Source organism: Pelodiscus sinensis, chromosome 1 (genome assembly GCF_049634645.1).
Source record: "Pelodiscus sinensis isolate JC-2024 chromosome 1, ASM4963464v1, whole genome shotgun sequence".
NCBI lineage: Eukaryota > Metazoa > Chordata > Testudines > Trionychidae > Pelodiscus > Pelodiscus sinensis.
The window spans coordinates 4,224,312-4,242,594 of NC_134711.1; the positions used below are offsets into that span (position 1 = coordinate 4,224,312).

At 49.2% G+C, this 18,283-nt stretch overlaps 1 protein-coding gene across 3 annotated transcripts in view; it reads right to left on the minus strand.

Annotated features, from left to right (window-relative positions):
• NRF1 (nuclear respiratory factor 1) overlaps nt 1-18,283 on the minus strand; it is a 135,395-nt gene that overhangs the window by 42,833 nt on the left and 74,279 nt on the right. For all 3 annotated transcript variants that reach the window (XM_006120331.4, XM_025183218.2, XM_075925374.1), the window contains 4 exons: nt 17,616-17,756; nt 5,392-5,550; nt 3,994-4,191; nt 1,389-1,490 (listed from right to left, as the gene is read on the minus strand). In XM_006120331.4, the coding sequence (XP_006120393.1) occupies nt 1,389-1,490; nt 3,994-4,191; nt 5,392-5,550; nt 17,616-17,756 (600 nt within the window). The remainder of the gene's footprint in view (nt 1-1,388; nt 1,491-3,993; nt 4,192-5,391; nt 5,551-17,615; nt 17,757-18,283) is intronic.

The following is an 18,283-nucleotide window of genomic DNA, read 5'->3' on the forward strand; positions in this document are numbered from 1 at the left end:
CCATTCCACTCCACCACAAGGATGGTACTTCACCCAGAAACCCAGGCATGTGGCCAAAAGGAAGGGCAGCAACGCACAGTGAAGTAAGTCAGTGAGACTGCTAACGAGGGGCTTGGGCAGAGGGAACTGAGGGAGACAGTTGTAGCTGATTAAGTTATAGGAACCTTCTTTATACAAAATACATTTTGTGATGAAAATTATGCAGGGCTTTTTTTGCACTACAAACGGAAATGCTTCCTACTGAACAGTTTGAGTTTGTTATGATTAAGCTCCCCCATGTAGCTTTGTCATTGGGGATGTGAATGGTTAAGCGGTTGACCAGTAAGCATCACGCTTACTGGGTGATGCTTACGTTACAGTTAACTGGCAGGGGCTGGAGCGGCCCCCGTTTGCCGCATGCAGGGGGCTGCTCCACCCAGAGGGGCCTACCACCAGCTCAGCGTGATGCAGGCAGAGGTGCCTCAGCCTGGCCCAAGCAGTCCCCATCCCTGGCAGGCCTGGCCCAGCTCAGCCAGAGCAGTTCCCTCTCCCACCCTGCACTGTAGGCAGAGGCACCCCAGCCCTGCTAGAACAGCCCCTGGAGCACCCCCCGCCCACCCCTATTTAAGTGGTTCACTGGTTAAACACAAATGTGTAACCAATTAACTGATTAAACAGGATTTTATATCCCTATTTGTCACATTGAAAAAATTGATTGAAAAACATGAGTACAAATGAACGTACTGTACAGTTTAACACGTTCCTTAACACTTACACCGCTATGCATTTATACAATGCCCTTTATTGGAGGAAAGTACAAGCCACTTACACACTGACTGAGTCACTCTACCCTTTGGAAGTGGTGCAGGGACACGGTCCCCTTCTCCCCATAGGGAAACTGAGGCAAAAAGAAGTTAAGCAGCTTCCGAAGGCCCCTCTGTATTCTGTTCCTGGCTCTGACCCAGAAAGCCCTAAACCTGAACCATTCCCCATCTCCTCACACTGTAACCATCTCGCTGGTGTTCCAGGCCCAAGGGTTATCCAGACAAGCACATGAATGAGTGTGTCTGGAGAGCTGAATCCAGAACACACGCATGCTATTATCCCAAAGGACACTGACTGAGATGAGCATGCGCAAAAGTTGGGAAATTGAGCACTTTGGGGCCTCTAGTAACTGGGCAAACACACATACCCCCAGAGTCACAGTTACCCCAGACCACGTAAACTAGCTAAGACAATGTTGCATGAACGTTGATTTCAGCTTTTAACTTGGCAGCATTTGGCATTAAGTGTTCACTGGGAATGCAAAACCTGAAGTATGAAAAATGCCAGCGTGCCAGAAGTGTCCAGTAGCGACACACAAGTGTGCTGTGTGCTTGAGAGCCACGACTTCACCCCCGCCCCCTTACCTCTCCATCCGTTACCGCGGAGTAATTGACTTGTGCAACGGTGACTGTGGTAGGCAGCTCAGAGGCATCAGCCAGAGTAGCAACTGTAGCACCGGTGCCAACCTGCAAAATGCCACCATAAAGGAGTAAACAAAATGCAGCACCTGCCATCACTGTTCATCTCAGCAGCCCGTCGCTGCATCTCGGCTAACGGGGCAGCCAAGCCCGCTAGCCTCCAAAGCTAACGCTCCTAGGAGGTTCCACAGTAATGTTTGGGGTAAGCATTAAGATCACTAGAAGGGAAAACTGAAGACCAGAGTGTCCCGCACTTTAATACCCAGCACTCGCCATATACACGGCTATTCATCGTTAGCCCCATGGTAAGGTCTGGAAGGTATCTTCATCCCCATTTAACAGCTGGGAAGCAGAGGCAAAGAGCCTGCTTCTAAGAAGCGCTGAGCCCTCAGACCTCCAAACAGATCCACAGGTGTGTGGGTGCTCCACCCCTTGGCAAAGATGGCTCTGAGCTGCTCACGTACGGCCTAAGAGGGAGTCTGCAGCAGCAGAAGGGGCCAATTTGCAGCCGCTCTGTGAGCAGTTTTGTTGTTCTTTGGGACAGAGAGGGAGGTGCATGGGGACAGAGGAAAGAGAAGAGTAGTAAGGTTGCCGTCACTGTAGGAACATCCTCTCTCCAAGTGATGACACCTAGATCTTTGGAAGCATTCTTCTGGTGACCTAAGTTGCATTTACACCAGAAGTTAGTAGGTATGGCTACAGGCTCAGAAGTGTGGATTTGTCATACCCCTGAGAACCGTAACTATGCCAACCTAAATTTTAGGTGTAGATCCATCTTAAGCTATTGTTTAAAAATACTCTAATCCTTATCAGATTAGAGCAGTGTTTCCCAATTTTATTGGCCACGGAACCCTTTTAAATTCGAAAGAATTTTGCGGAACCCCCAATAACAGTCTTATATATGGGGCTGAAAAAGTAGACCACAAATAAGTAAGGATAATAATAAACAAATGCTAAACAAGGTCATGAAATCAACATTTAGTTTAATTGTACATATTTAAAAACAAAAACAAAAAAATCACATAATATGAATTTTTTTTTAAAAAAAAATCATAAAATGTGATTGTAATGGAATTTTCTCGCGGAATCCTTATTTTCACTTCGTGGAACCCCAGTGTTCCGCGGAACACCCTTTGGGCAACACTGGACTAGAGCACAGCCATCAAAAGGCTGTGAAACAAAGCCGTGATCTGCACTATCTACAGATGGCTTGAAAAAAACACCTCTGAGAGGCCGAGCAGCTCCATTCATTTTACTAGGTGTTTGCCTTGAAACAGAATTGTCAGCACTTAACTATTTCAAGCGGTGACCAAAGCAGGCCCAGATGCAAGAGGGATGAGTCAGCTGAGGTCAGTTTTGTGTGTTTTGCTTTATTATAGAAAGACATGCCCAGTTTACTGTAAATGGCATCTTGTTTCAACATCTCAAGTGGATGGAGCCTCGTGAATACGACAACTTCAAGTGCCACGAAGAGTAATTACCAAATCGTGGGTCATGACCCCAGATGGAGTGGCACCATCAGCAGATAGGGTCACAGTGACCTCTGCTGTATTGAGAATGCCATTGTGCTCCAAACTCCGTGACTTTACACATACTGTGCACGTGAGGTCACAGTGCATAGAGGATGCTATTTTGCTCTACAAAATGGCACCCTCCATGTGGCACGTCCTTGCACGCATCATCCATATGGGGGTCGCAATGTGCAATGGATCCCTTGTTCTAGGGGATGCGGCACGATTGCACGCATATGGGGTGTGCGAGATCATGCTGTGCAGAAGACGCTATTTTGCTCTTCATCCTCCACCCAGTCTGGAGTCCCCAGAGGAAATGATTTAGAAGGGAAAATAATAAATAATGAATATTAAGTAATAGTAATAATTATATCGTTATAATTTTGCCAGCAAAATGTTGGCAACATGACCTAAAGTACAGTGCAGAAAATCCCACCTTGTTCTTACTGCAGGGGTCCAATAGACCCAGATGTGTGCCCCATGATACTCAGAAAGAGATGTGTAATAGATATCAGAGGGTTAGCCGTGTTAGTCTGAATCTGTAAGAACAACGAGGAGTCCTGTGGCACCTTATAGACTAACAGATATATCAGAGCATAAGCTTTCATGGACAAAGACCCACTTTGTCAGATGCATGTAGTGGAAATTATACCTGTCTCTGGAATTTCCACTACATCTGACGAAGTGGGTCTTTGCCCACGAAAGCTTATGCTCCAATACATCTGTTAGTCTATGTGTAACAGAGTATCTCGAGTCGGCGATAAAGGAGGTAGTCTAGGCCTCAGCTCCCTCTCTGCTAAATGGAGAGAATGGCACTGCCGTCTTTCACAGGGGCGTTAGTAGGACGAACGTACTATTCTTTCCACCATGGGAAACTCCCGTACAATGGCAACAGAGGCCACAGAAGTACCTGAGCTAGACAGACGTGAGATTCCTGAAACAAGCAGGTGACGTCAAACAGCCAAGGTGTAGAGTTAAAAACACTTCTGCCCGACACGGCTGCCCAACAGTGTGTGAAGGGACACGTGGGCTCTGCTCACCTGGATAAGGGAGACCGTGCCATCAGGGTTACTGAAGGTCTGGACCACTGTCTGCGAGGGGACCAGATGTGCTATACTATGTGTAGCGGCAGTCTGTTGCTGCGTCTGTTGATCCTCAAAGGCATAGAGAAGGTCTTCGCGCCCATGCTGTTTGTAGCAGTTCTTCACAATCGTCCGTAACGCCTGGGTCCAGGACACCTAACGGGAGAGAACAATACCATTGAAAGAACAGTTCTAAGGGGCATTTCCAACAGCTAATCCCCCCTGAATTCACTCCCCTGTGACCTGAGCAGCGTAAATCTTTAGCTTTCTTCAGGGCTAATTTTTTATCGTTTTTTTTTTCCAAAATAATAACAGAGTCTCTGAAGACACCCAAGCCCCCCATCTCTCTGAACCCCACAGTTCATGAGTCACCCGTCAGAAGCAAGCCAGCAGGAAGACTGCCAGTACCCACGTGCCACATAACAGAACAAGTCTGTATGACCACGGGACGGAGGAAATCTCCTTAGTGAAACAGTTCTGCTTCAAACTTTCAGGGAGTTTAATGAGGAATGGGTGGGTGGGGGTCAAAAATCAAGTGAAGGGCTGATTGATACCGTAATTCCTGGCTCAATCAGGCTCACCCCAGCGAGGGAAAGCTCCAATCCCTGCAAGGGTTTAATCCTAAGAGTCACAACATTTCATGCCCCCTTGTGCTTGTTGGGTAGACAGGTATCTCCCACTCCTCCTTTGCTCCCTGCAACATCCCGACAGAGTGGGCATGCATCCCCTTTTCTCTCCCCACTCACCCCTGCCTATCCCACCACGCCTGTTCCCTCACCTACAGGACGGGCGCACACAGCTCTGTTTGATCAGAGGGGGTGACATCACCTGGTGGCTTTCTGTGGGGCTGGGATATGGGCTCTCTAGCAGATGTTTGGGAGAACAGAGACCCAGCACTGGGCCAGGTATCATGAGTTGCTAATGTGACCAGCTGGATGAGGACTTACCCACCACGAGAGGTGAGAAGAAGAGAGGTGGGATAAAAATATCACCTAGCAAATTAGCAATACGGAGTCAGAGTGGATCCGGGAATAAGTCTCTTTTTCCACCATGTTATTCTCCTCTACCCCTTGGACTAAGGTGGAGCTGACTCTCCAGGGCAGGAAGAGACTGGACCAAAAGGGACAGACAGATGACTGTCATGTGAAACTGCAGCACAGACAGCCAAGATATGGAAACGAGGAGGAACCACCAAACCATGTGATTTGGGCACAAACTTTTAACGCTGGCATGGAACAAGGGAAATGTTTGACCTAGCTGCTCTCTCGGTCACGCACAAGGGAAGCTCACAACATAGCAACCTGCTCCCAAACTTCAGAGGCTGCTCTGAAGGGGTAGCAGCAGCACAACACCCACCCTCTGTTTCTGCTCCTCGGTACGGACGTCACTGCGAACGTTTGCCCATGGAATATCCTCAGGCCACCAAACGGGTTTGCAGCTTTCTTTCCCCCAGCCCGGCTTCCCACGACCTGTTGAGTACTTCAGCATTTCAGGGATGAATGCTCGCAGCTGCGCCTGGAACCAACAGCACAAGAGGAATAAAAGCTTCTTCAGGGGATTTAAGGTTAGTTTCATAAATTTCTGGATTCCATTTCCACCTGTAAACGATCAGACTAAAAACTAACTGAAACTGCTCTGAAAGCATGTGAGGAATCCCTCTCCACCTCACCCGTGTCACAATGGTCAACAGCTCACTGTGGAGTGCTAGGAGAGCGAAAAAGCTAAGTCCGCCAATTAGAACAGTAAAAGCAACATACCACCGCCAATACTGCAATGTTACGGTTCAAATACTCCAGTGATGAGAACCAGCCAGCCCAGTTCAAATCAGAGAGCAAAAACCTGTAAGTTGAGACCTGCAAGACTTTAGCTTAGCTATTTTTGGCCTTGGAGACAAGAAATTATAACATAAGTGACTGGAAAAAAACAAACAAACCTGATGCTTTAGGATTACGGGAAAAGAGTACCAAGTGGTAAAACTGTTCAAAATTACCCAGAAGATTATTATTAGATCATTACAATACTGTAAAGGTGCATCTGACTCAGATCTGTGTCTCAACCATTGCTAATGAAAATAAAGGGAACTTACACAGCCTATAGAAAATTGTGGCCCCCCCCTACGTTTCCAGTGGACACAAACCAATAAAAGAAAAGCCAGCTGACACTTTTATGGACACGCACAGAATACAGCTATAGGCAGAATCACATTATAAAAGGGAGAAATTGAGCTCTCTGTGGGAGTCTCTAGCAGGAACTAGCCTCTTACTGATGACCAAGCCATGAGAGACCCATCAGACCCTAGCACGATGATTAAGGTTGTGAGTATAACTCTATTTGTAACTTGTGCATAGAGCTGTAGAGAATTTCTATATGCTCGAATAATCATAAATTTAACTGTAACTGTAATAAAACTTGTAAATTCTACTTGTGACTGTGTGCGTAGTCATGACTCTTGGTTTTTACGTGTTCTTAGAGACACTAGTTCTGACACAAGTAGCAAAGGTGATTGTCACTGTGAAGCTTGAAACCATAGCTGCTAGAGCTGACCCCATGGTGGTGTAACACCACATTGAAATTTCCCTTGACAATAAAAGGCTACAGTCTCCTCTAGAATTGCGCCCTTAAGCAGCAAGGGGCTCAAAAGCTAGACAGAGGTGGACATTAAGACAGAGGTGGTTCGTCAGGGTTAACCCCCGGCAGGCTGCCGCCACTGCATCTCTCTAGGCAATTTATTCCCATATTTAGCCACCCTGACAGTTTTTTCTAATGTCCAACTTAAACCTCCCTTGCTGCAATTTAAGCCCATTTGCTTCTTGTCCTGTCATCAAAGGTTAAGGAGAATCATTTTTCTCCCTTCTCCTTGCAACACCCTTTTAGGTATTTGAAAGCTGCCATCATGTCCCCTCCCAGTCTACTCTTTTCTAAACTAAACACCCAATTCCTTCAGTCTTCCCTCAGAAGTCACCTGTGCTAGACCTTTCATCATTTTTGTTGCTCTTCTCTGGACTTTCTCCCATTTCTCCACATCATGCCTGAAATGTGGTGCCTAGAACTGGACACAAGACTCTCGCTGAGGCCTAATCAGTGCAGAGCCAAGTGGAAAAATGACTTCTCGTGTCTTGCTCACAACGCTCCTGTCAATGCATCCCAGAATGATGTTTGCAACAGTGTCCCATGGTTGACTCATCTTGAATCTCCAACAGCTGATGGAGATGTTCTGTTGTCCAAGATCTGGGATGGGTCTCCATTCACTTTTCTTGGGAACAAGGAAGGATCTCAAACACACTGTGATAAGACACAGGTTTTCTAGCTTGCGCTGAGGAAGGGAGTCTCTATGTCCTGTCTGAGACCTCTCTTGTGAGAGGTGTCCCCAACGAGGGACGGGGGAAGGGTTGGTGCAGGAATGGAAAGGAATTTTATTGTGTAGATTATATCCCAGACCTAAATTTCTGAAGTAATACGTTGCCACATATGAAAGGAATAGAACTGATAGGGGGGTCATCAAAGCAAGCGGAGGTATCCAGCTGTGTGAAGATTTGAGAGCTACCAACTCATGTCCCTTCAAAATGGCTTCTTGGCAAGGTATTGTGGGAGAGGTGACACTAATGGCAGGGCTTTCTGCCTGCTGCAGTGTAATCTCTGGCATCTCCTGTGTGGCTTGTAAACCCCCTGGTGGAAGAAGGGAGCAGGAAGCTGTTGGCAAAAAGGTGGCTTAGATGCTTTGAGGGGCTAGGATGTAGATCTCCAAGGCATGGATGATAACCCAGAATTCCTCAAACAGTGCGATAATTTGCCTGTTTTTTCACTGAACAAAAGGTTCCCTACGAAGGGGAGGCCTGCCATTGTTTGGGGTTCCTCAGGACAGCCCAAGGAGTGAAGCCAAGGAGTCTGCCAATGTCACCAGGGAGCATGACATCAAGCGACACCTGCCGCCTCATGGAACGCCACATGCCTCCAAAGCTGAAATCCTTGAGGTGGGAAAGAAGGACAAAACTTGCCCTCACCCAGAAGATGAGATTCTCCAAGGCAGTACATGCAGGAGAAGTGAGGATCACTGATCGGGAAGACTCAAAGGCAAGCCACATAGGACTTCAAGCCTAGGATTTGGGGCATAATGGGTGCCCCAAACAGTAGGGGTGAACAGGAGGCGGGCAGGGTGAGGAGAGGGGAAGGAGGAACATCTCCTAACTCAAACACTAATCTATCTAGCTACATTGCTAAACTAACTACACTAAAATAAAACTATTTACTGTAATCCCGGAAGAGACAGCAAGCGCCCCAGCTAAGCTGCGGGCACAGCTGGAGTTCCACCTCGAGCCGCAAATGGGTAAAAAGGAACTCAAGTCACCGTTGATCTGCGCTGTCCCATACGTGCTTCGTTTGGAGCACAATGCTGAGCAGGCACGGACCAATGGACATTACTAGTGAAGATTCTTCAGGTCTCAATTGCACCCATCCCCACAGCGAACACCTCCCCAGAGATTCTGCATAAAGCCCAGGGCGACACACGCCATCCGCGTTTCCATAGCTACTTCCATCTCACGGTGCCGATCCCTTGGGTGGAATTGGGATCAGTGAGGCCCAGAGAGGTTAAATGATGTACTCAAGGTCATGCAGGGAGCCAGTAGCAGCCATAGCAGGCCTCCTTCCCTTTGCCCCACGCTCTGCCCGCTGTGTGGTCTAACCTGTCTGTGCCACTGCTTCCCCATCGATAAAAGAGGAGCAGTGCCTGTGCTGCAAAGCGATCCGAGGTGCTTGGACAAGAGGCATTACAGAAACGTTCGTCATTAAAAAGCCAGGAGCGCGGATGGAATTTGGTTGTCAAAAGCTCCTTCCCAGAACTCCTAGCTGCAAGCTGAGCTCCTTGTTACCAGCTGGATTAATTACTGGTCCTCGGGAGTTCAGAGACTCAAGCTACTCCAGGCACTTGTTAAGGAGGGTTCGTCTCTAATCCGCCAGGGAGGCAATCAGCAGTGGCACAGCGTTGTAACCTGCTCAAGCGTGAGGGCCTCTCTAATTAGTGTCACAACAAGACAGGCCCCCCTCATCCCACCTGCTCACAAAAGCCTAAACTGGGCTACAAGACAGAGATGGCGAGCCCCATATCGCGGAAGTGTGCAGCATCTGGGGGGGAATCAGAACTCCGTGCTAAACTCCGAGCCCTCAGACCTGCCCGAACCCCACCCACTCCCTGACAAAAAGGAGAAACCTGGCAAAATCGAGCGGCTTATAGAAATAAAGATTCATTCCAATCTCCTCGGTCCATCAGCTTGGAAAAGAGCTTAGGTGAGCTGCAATACAAGGTCTATATGAGATACTGTTCGAAACATTTTTGGGTGCCCTTAGCTATAGCCCTGGAGGCCTTCTAAAGACAGACAGGAAAGGGAACCTTAAAGGTAACGAGCTAATTCTGATCTTTGTTATCCTCAGCCTCCAAAAAACCCGAGATGCACCCAACTGCAGACACACAAAAACACTAGAAGCAACAGGGCAAAATGCAAGATGCACCTACCAAGCCAGGCCTTACCTCTGACAGTCAGCTAAAGGAAGCCGTTTCCAGAATAGAACACCCTCTGTGAAGAGCGGCCTTCCAACGGCCACCCAGAAATCCCTGGGCAGAGGGAGATTAACTAGACAGTTCTAGTGTAGACAGTTCATATTCCTGAATCATGTCCGAGTGGTGAAACAGGTGATAGCAGATGAAGCAGTAATCCAAGTGGGGTTCTGCAATTGGGTGTCCATCCTACCTAACAAGCGTGAGAGCTGCATTCTGCAGCAGATTTCAGACCGAGCGATCACATAATATTTTATCTGAGGCAGCAGATTAAAAAATGGGATCTCTGCCCGGGTAAGGAGTAACAAATTGACCCTCGTGAATCTCCCTTTTACAAAGCTCATCTTGCCTTTGGGGACCCTTTTAGGCCTCGCTGCTGCTGGACTTCAGAGAGGCCAGGCTGAGCGAGAAGTTTGGCCAAAAGAATCATTTGTTGAAGCAAAACTGAGAGCCCGGGTCTGGTCTCCTGGAGAGCAATGGGAGCCGAAGGGCCCTGACACAGGCAGGACTGAACCTTTAACATGCCTGGGAAATGCACCAGGCTAGTAACCTCCCACCACCAAAACCGTCGAGTCTCCACCTAATACTGTTATCCCCACCCAGAGCCGGGGATATTGTGGGAACTCTAGGGGTATGTCTAAACTATGAGGTTTTTTAATCGAAAAAGGATATGCAAATTCCACAGGATCTTTCGAAAGTGATAGTAGTCTGGACTTGTTTTTTTTCGTGAAAAAACTCTTTTTTTTGGGAAAAACACGTAAATCTCATTTTTTAAAGAAGAGTGGTATATTTTGAAAAAGGGTTTGTTTGTTTTTTCAGAAAAAAATGCGTCCAGACTACTTTCACTTTCGAAAGATCGGAAGTAGTTATGCAAATTCCCGCAGAGTTTGCATATCCTCTTTCAAAAAAACCAGTAGTCTAGACTTAGCTTAGGAGTGCACGAAGCAGAAAGACTTCTGGAATATTGCACGGCAGCTCACAGCTGGGGAGCAGAGTCTGGGGACAGGGGAGGCTCAGTTAATCAAAGGATCTGACTGCGCCTCTTTTGCTTGGTGTGTCCGGCCAGGTAGCAAAAGTGACTCAATCAGACCCTTTGACTAATGGACTCCAGCCATTCCCAGGGTCTTTAATCCTGCATTTTACTCTTACATGAGGCTTCTCCCTTGCTCACTTTGGCTGGGTGAAAAATAAGAAATGTATAAAAAAAAATCAGAATTGCTAACCCAGTTGCCTAGGTCCTGCACAGCCTGAGAAGCGGTACACCCTCCATCAGGAGAACCCAGCATCCCTTCAAGCTCACCACATCCCCTTCCACCGGCAGGAGCACTGAGTTCAGAACTTCTGAATGCTGCACATCGCAACTTCCCTGCATCAGCTTGCGGCAGGCCAGGCACAAGCACATATCCTGAGCCTCCAACCGATAGCGAGGGTGCTATCTAAACACTGGCATGCCTGGCCACAGGTGTGCTTCACGCCCCCTCCCCCTCCATCACCTCCTCACCACAACTGACTAACTTTAATTTCCCCAACACAACTGTTCAGTGCCTAACGGCAAATGGCGTTGGTGCCTAGATGCTGGCCCACATCAGAGAAATGACCCCTTTTTAATTTCCTTTCGGGGGGGGGGGGGGGAATGGGACGGGGTAGAGTCATCTACGCAGATGTGAAAACAAAGAAAGCAAGGTCAGGGAAGGGACAAATGTTGCATTCAGAACGGTGTCAGCCCCTTCAATGAGGTCCACGCATGCAGCGCAGAGAGAATGCGACTGTTCGCCTGCTGCGTTCAGACACGGACATGGCGCTGTAAGTACAAAACTACCAGAGAGGCAGCGGAGGACTGGGCTCAGCTCTGAAGTCAAAATGCCCATTGGTTACAATGGGAGGATCAGCCGAGGAAGGGCTTCAGGACCAAACCGCACTGCATACATGCTTCACTCCCAGCACAGGTGGGCTGTGCTCTCCTTCTGCAACTCCATGGAAACACCTTTCCTCAGCCTGTGGAAGGGTTCATTTCCCCCAAGACTGCCAAAGAAGCAGGGCAATTAAAAGGAGAATGATTTTCATCTCTTTAGTGAGCTAAACCGAATGCTTCTAACACCTGTCCAATGAGAACAGCAGCTGGTAAAAGCCAAAGCCTCATTTTTCCATTCCTGCTGACGTGCCCCTGAACTGGGATGCCCAATAGATATACTGAAATTTTTCTACTTTCCTCTGAGCTTTGTAATCACCAGACACAAACAAGGCTTGAAAAAGGCTAGATTCCCCTGGTAGCTGATGAAGGCAAACATCAGAAAAAGAGTATATTGAGCCATGTAAAAATCATCAGCCAAGAACTGAAATGCTTTATACCCACTCAGCCAGGCATTCTGGGGATCAAAATTTCTGCTACAACAGTTAATAGCAACACCAGCAATGCAAGATGCTTCATCTTTGCACTGATTTGCAAAGATGGTGTGGAGAAAGTGAATAAGGAAAAGTTATTTATCATAGAATCATAGAATAATAGGACTGGAAGGGACCTCGAGAGGTCATCGAGTCCAGCCCCCCGCCCTCAAGGCAGGACCAAGCTCCGTCTACACCATCCCTGACAGATGTCTATCCAAACTCAGGGATGGTGTAGACTTGTTTACTTGTTCCCATAACACAAGAACTATGGGTCACAAAATGAAATTAATAAGTAGCAGGTTTAAAACAAACAAAAGGAAGTTTTTCTTCAGGCAGCGAAGTCAACCTGTGGAACTCCTTGCCAGAGGATGTTGTGAAGAGCAGGACTTTCACAGGGTTCAAAAAAGAGCTAGATAAATGCATGGAGGTTAGGTCCATCAATTAGCCAGGATGGGTAGGGATGGTGTCCCTAGCCTCTGTTTGTCAGAGGCTGGAAATGGGTGACAGGGGAGGGATCACTTTCTGCTTCCTTGTTCTGTTCACTTCTTGTGGGGCATCAGCCACAGTTGGACGACAGGACACTGGGCTAGATGGATCTTTGGTCTGACCCAGCATGGCCGTTCTTATGATTTAAGGACACGTGGTATCTTCCACTCTCCCAAAGGAGATGCAGAGCCCTGAACTTGGGGAACGGCAGAATTGTGGTGTTTAAAAACTCTGAAAATGCCACTGTGGTCAGAAAAGCGTCCCTGAAAATGTGGCCCCCAACATCTCTGCTCCCTGCAGTGTCTGAGCGCCATCAGCTTTTACTGAAGCAAGCATTTACTTCGCTTAGGCCTGCAGAGCTTGTACAGCTACAAGACAGGGAGACTTTCTCATTAACAAAACTGTCAGCTGCGATCCGAATGCGGCGATGCTTTAACAGGCAGAAAGACACTGCTGGATTTTCAGACCCCACAGAGCGTTTGCAGGCCTGGCAATACTTGACAACGCTTCGTCCTGTGTAAGGCCTTCTCCCATCCAAGGCTCTCAAATGTTTATGGCAGCAATAAGCAACTCACACCACCAGATCACTTTATTTCACCCGCCTCAGCCCAGCTCAGGGCAAGTGATTCAAAGGCACCAGGAAGGGAGCAGGTTGTCACAGGGGAGGGACGGGGGCTTGCCTGCATGCTGTTGTAGGAACCAATGAGCCACAGCAGAGAGGACAGTCAAGCCAGCCAAGGGGACGGGGAGGGGAAAGAGAGGGGAATGTCCAGGCACCTGAGCAATTTAAGAAGGCCTGGGGTCCAGCCACTGCCCTGCCATTGCAGCAGACAGGAACTCCACCAGGCCCTTTTAAATTGCCTGGGCACACTGCAGACATGGGTGCATAGGGCAAGGGTGGAGCCCTCCTTGGGAAGGCTAGCCCCTAGCTCCTTTCCTTCCAAAGGACCCTCCCACTCTGACCAAAGCCACAAGACTCCCCTGCCCCTCTCACCCCTCCACCTGCCCAGAGATGCCCCAAGTGCCCCTCCCTCCCAGTCAAAGGAGACTTCCAGCCAGCTGCTGCCATGCCTCACCTCCCTTCCGCAGACCTGTCCTGCTCTGGGGAAAAGTGTCCCTCCAAAGACGCTTTTGATGCACCCTCTGCAGGTTCTGGGGTGATTGCGAAGTGCAAGATTCACTACTTTTATCAAAAGCATCTTTGGAAAGACTTCTGCAGAGCTGGCTGGGTGTGGGGGAAAAGCAGAGAGGTGCAGCTGAAGCTGAGTGAGGTTCCTCCAAGCATGGACAGGGGAGGCACAGCTGGGACCAGGAGTCCTCTGGCTGGAGGGGTGGGGTTCTCAGGGCTTTTGATTCTGTCCGAAGAAGGGGGCAGGGACCCCACAGATTCTTCTGTCCTGGAATTGCTGTCAACAAGCCCGAGGCTAGTGCTGCAGGATAGAAGCTAGTGCGGTGGTATGGCTGCAGGGTTGGCTTGGTGCCCAACTCCCTCCCTCCACATTGTGTCACACACCCAGAGGAGGAGCTGACACTCCCCCCGGCATCACCCCCAAGACCTGCCAAAGAGTTTCAGTGGGTCGTGTGGCCCTCTGCTACTTTTAAGTTGCCCGTTCCTGATCTATGCAGCCACCTCCTCTTTATGGATGGGCAAGCAGAGACCAGAGTGTTGACGTGACCATCAGTCCACAGACAAGATGATTTTGGTACTAGCCACGACAAAGAATGGTTTTTGTTCCCTACTCTTGCCTTGACTGCAAGGACCCCAAAACGAGGGTCTCTCGAGGTCCCTTCCTCTCCGACATGTGCATGACGAGGATGAGGGTACAAGTGCAGGAGCTACATTGGCCTACTGTCTAGGGAAGTTCAATGCCACTGCTAAGAACAGCAATGAAGTTATTTAGCTGTTTAAACAAAAATGTCATTCCTGCAAGAAAACTGCCTACTTAGGAATATCTGCCTAAGCAGGACGGGCTCATGAGATCTCAAAATAAGAGGCCTTGTAAGTTACTTCACTGTTGCATCAACAGTTTGCATGCTTATGGCCAGATAACACTGCCCCGACAGGTAAGGCCAGAGTACAACTGCTCCACTCTTAAAAGCAAGAGGAGGGGTAGAGAGATCAGGGAAGGTTAGCAGCAGATTGTACTGCAGCAGTCAGCAACCCCTCTGTCTATGTGCTCAGGATTATTTAGACTGCAGTAGCAGTAGGTGCTTACTGAATCCTCCTTAGGATCTGGACCCTGTTGTGCAAGGAGCTCTATAAACGCCTAGTAAGAGAAGTCCCTCCCTCTGAAGAGCTAGCAATCTGATTTAGGACATCAACCATGCTAATAGATCAGCCAAAGGAGCTTTTGCAGAAGGACTCGCAAGGAGCTACCTTCCACCTTAACAGCGAGTAAGTTCTGAGCCAGGAGAGCAACCACAATGAACCAGGAATCAAAGTCACATCTCACACATGGGAACACAGAGTAGTCAGTGCCCCAGCGCCACCTGCCTAGGCCAGATTTAGGTGCAGAATAATTGCTTCAAAACCACTGAATTTCCTTAACAGCTGATGAGCCAGGTCACTTCCCATCTCTAGGAAACGGAATTGCTTCTGTTTTAGTTTTAACACAAGAAGGTTTTTTTAAACAAAGAATACAGACTGCAGAGCTGCTGTCCAACCATGCTCAAAGGGACAGGAGGTAAAGCTTAAACAACTCTTGATGCTGAAGTGCTGCTCTCATTTCCAACTCTACCACGAAAATTTAACACTTTCTGTGTAGAACATTCATGCAGGATGTTTAGTAGAATAAATGCTTCACATTCGTCTCATGTTACCGTCATCATCAAAACAACTCACAGCCAGAGTTGACTGGACAAAAGCTCTTCTTTTAGTGGCAGCCAGTTTTATATATGTGCACACATCCGGCAGCACAGAGAAGGGAAGCTGGTTGAATTTTCCACCACACTGCAATAGCAGCACATCTAGGATTTCCTGCAGTCAATCTTAGAAGCCAAATCCATTTCCCTCTAATCTCCCTCCCCTCTGTCCCACTAGCACCAATTTCTTCTCTGTCCCTTCCTCACAATGTCACTTCTGTTGAGGTGAAACCCTTATTCACTGCTCCTATCACTCTCTGCGTCAACAACTCTTCTCCTGAAGCGCACCGGCCTTCCGCTGACATCACACCAAGTCCCCATCTAAATGGCTGATCACCCTCACTCGGCCTTGTTTCTGCCTCCCAATGCAGAGCTGGGTTTGTGCATTTCGGATCCTAGACTCGTAACAGATAAGGGCTGGAGGACACCTCATGAGTCATTGAGTCCAACCCCCTGCCCAAAGCAGGACCAACCCCAACTCAATCATCCCAGCCAGGGCTTTGTCAAGCCAGGACTTAAAACCTCTAGGGATGGAGATTCTACCCCCTCCCTAGGGAACCCAGGCCCCCGCTTAACCACTCTCAGGGTGAAGTAGCTTTTCCTCATATCCAAGCTAGACCTCCCACACTGCAACATGAAACCATTGCTTCTCATCCTGTCATCTGCCACTGATGAACAGCCTGGTTCCATCCTCTTTGGAACCAACCTTCAGGTAGTTGAAGGCTGCTGTCAAATCCCCCCTCACTCTTCTCTTCTGCAGACTAAATAAGCCCAAATCCCTCAGCCTCTCCTCAGAAGTCATGTGCCCCAGGAAACATCATTTTCATTGCCCTCCACTGCACTCTCTCCAATATGTCCACATCTTTGCTGTAGTGGAGGGCCTAAAGCTGGACACAATACTCCAGATGTGGGCCAACTAGCGTGGAATAATCACTTCCCTCGATCTGCTGGGAACGCTTCTGGGAATGTAGCCCAGTATGCCGTTATCCTTCTTGGATACAAGGGCACCCTGTTGACTCATATCCAGCTTCTCATCCACTGGAAACCCCAGGTCTTTTTCTGCAGAACTGCTACTTAGCCAGTCCGTCCCCAGCCTGTAACAGTGCTTGGGATTCTGCTCTTGTAGAACCTCATGAGATTTCTTTTGGCCCCATCCTCCAATTTGTCTTGGTCACTCTGGATCAGAGATGGGCAAGAATTTTTAAAATTTCTGATGTGGCCCTGGAAGGGGCGTGGCCTCAGGTGGAAGGGGGCGAGGCCAGTAGACTTCTCATACTCCCCCACCCACAGACTCTGATTGGCCGGGGGGTGGAGGAGCGCATGAATTCTTCCCCCCAACCCTTGTCCCCAGCACCCAGAGAGAATCGCCAGCTGTTTTAAAACAGCTGATGGTTCCCTCTGATGCTGCTCGCCCTAGGTGGGGGGAGCAGACTTTGCGCACTCTCCCCACCGCCAGGCCAATCAGGCCCGAGGGGAAGAGAGTGCACAAAGTCTCTCGCCCTCGGCCCCCACTCTGCCAGGGAGCATGACAGCTAGGGAGAGCCGCTGGCTGTTTTAAAACAGCCAATGGTTCCTTCTGATGCCACGCCCCCCTGGCAGGGGGAGACTTCGTGAGCTCCCCCATCCCCAGATCTCAATTGGCCTGGGGTAGGGTAGCGGCAGCGCGGCCTCGGACCGGATCCAGCCCACAGAGGCCCCTTTGCCCATCCCTACTCTGAAGCCTACCCCTATCCTCCAGCGTATCTACCTCTCATCTGCCTGTCACCTGCAGCCTTTCGGAGGATGCAATCCATCCCAACAGCCAGACCATTAAGGAAGATGCTGAACGAAACTGGCTCCAGGGCCGACCCCTGGGCCACTCCCCCTTGATACAGGTTGCTGATTAGTCAATGAGTCGTTGATCGCCACCCATTGAGCCTGACGATCTAGCCAGATTTCTAGCCACCTTCTGGTTCTACTAGCAATAAGTCACCTTCCCGATACGAGTGGCTAGAAACCATTCCAAGGTACACAACTGACAGCTCCTCCATTCACAGCCGATGGAGCATGACAACAGTGATCCCACGGGGAGAGGTGGGATTCCCAGCCATTGGTGCTCTGCTCCTCACTGGCATTTCTACAGTCTCCTCTGGAAAGGAGCCCCGGCGATAAGGATTCACCTCTCACGACGGGCCCACCAGAGAGATGGGATGAAGTGTCCCTAAGGGTGCAGACATATGCGGCACTGCAAAATCAACAAGCTTTAAAACGCCTCTTCAGTTCTTCTTCCAAGTTTCCACCTTCCTTGGCTGCTTACCTGGGTCATCTTGTCCACAGAGACAGGAATCCCATCGATGGTTAGGGGGGGCAGCTCGGAGTTCACCTCTTGTGGCGCAGGTGCATGCTCCGCTAGCGCTGACTCCAGGTCTTCCAGGATCATGCTCTTGTACTTGCGCACCTGTGGGGAATTAGGAGGCTCAGGTAAACAAGGTAAAGAGCAACAAGAGAGGCCAGGGCGCTAGGTAACCGGAGGAGGGGCTGTTCACTTTCCCCAAGATGCTGCAGAACTGAGTGAGCAAACAATGCCACAGCTGGGAGGTAAAAATACCCCCTGGCCCCAAAGGGCTGCAGGGAAGAGAAATGATGAAACTCCAAGTAACACCATCAAGGGGGGGCATTCGAATGCTTTCAGTAAAAGTTTGGAAGCAATGGAGCTATCGCAAGCAGGACACGTCTCTTGTTTCCTGCAAGGTCCTAGCACGTTCGTTCAAGGCCAGGTGGTGACTGCCACGAGGATTTTAAACTCCTTCCATTTGCCAGCAGAGACCAGTCCTTCCTGGCTGCCCTGGAAATCAGCGGTCCCCAACATCTGCGGGTAACTACCGGGTTGCCAGATTGAGAGCTTGGCAATGCCAGCCAGTGACTCCCCTACGTCCCACCCTCCCACAGCGGCCATCTGCACGGACTGCGTGTTCGGCCTCAGGT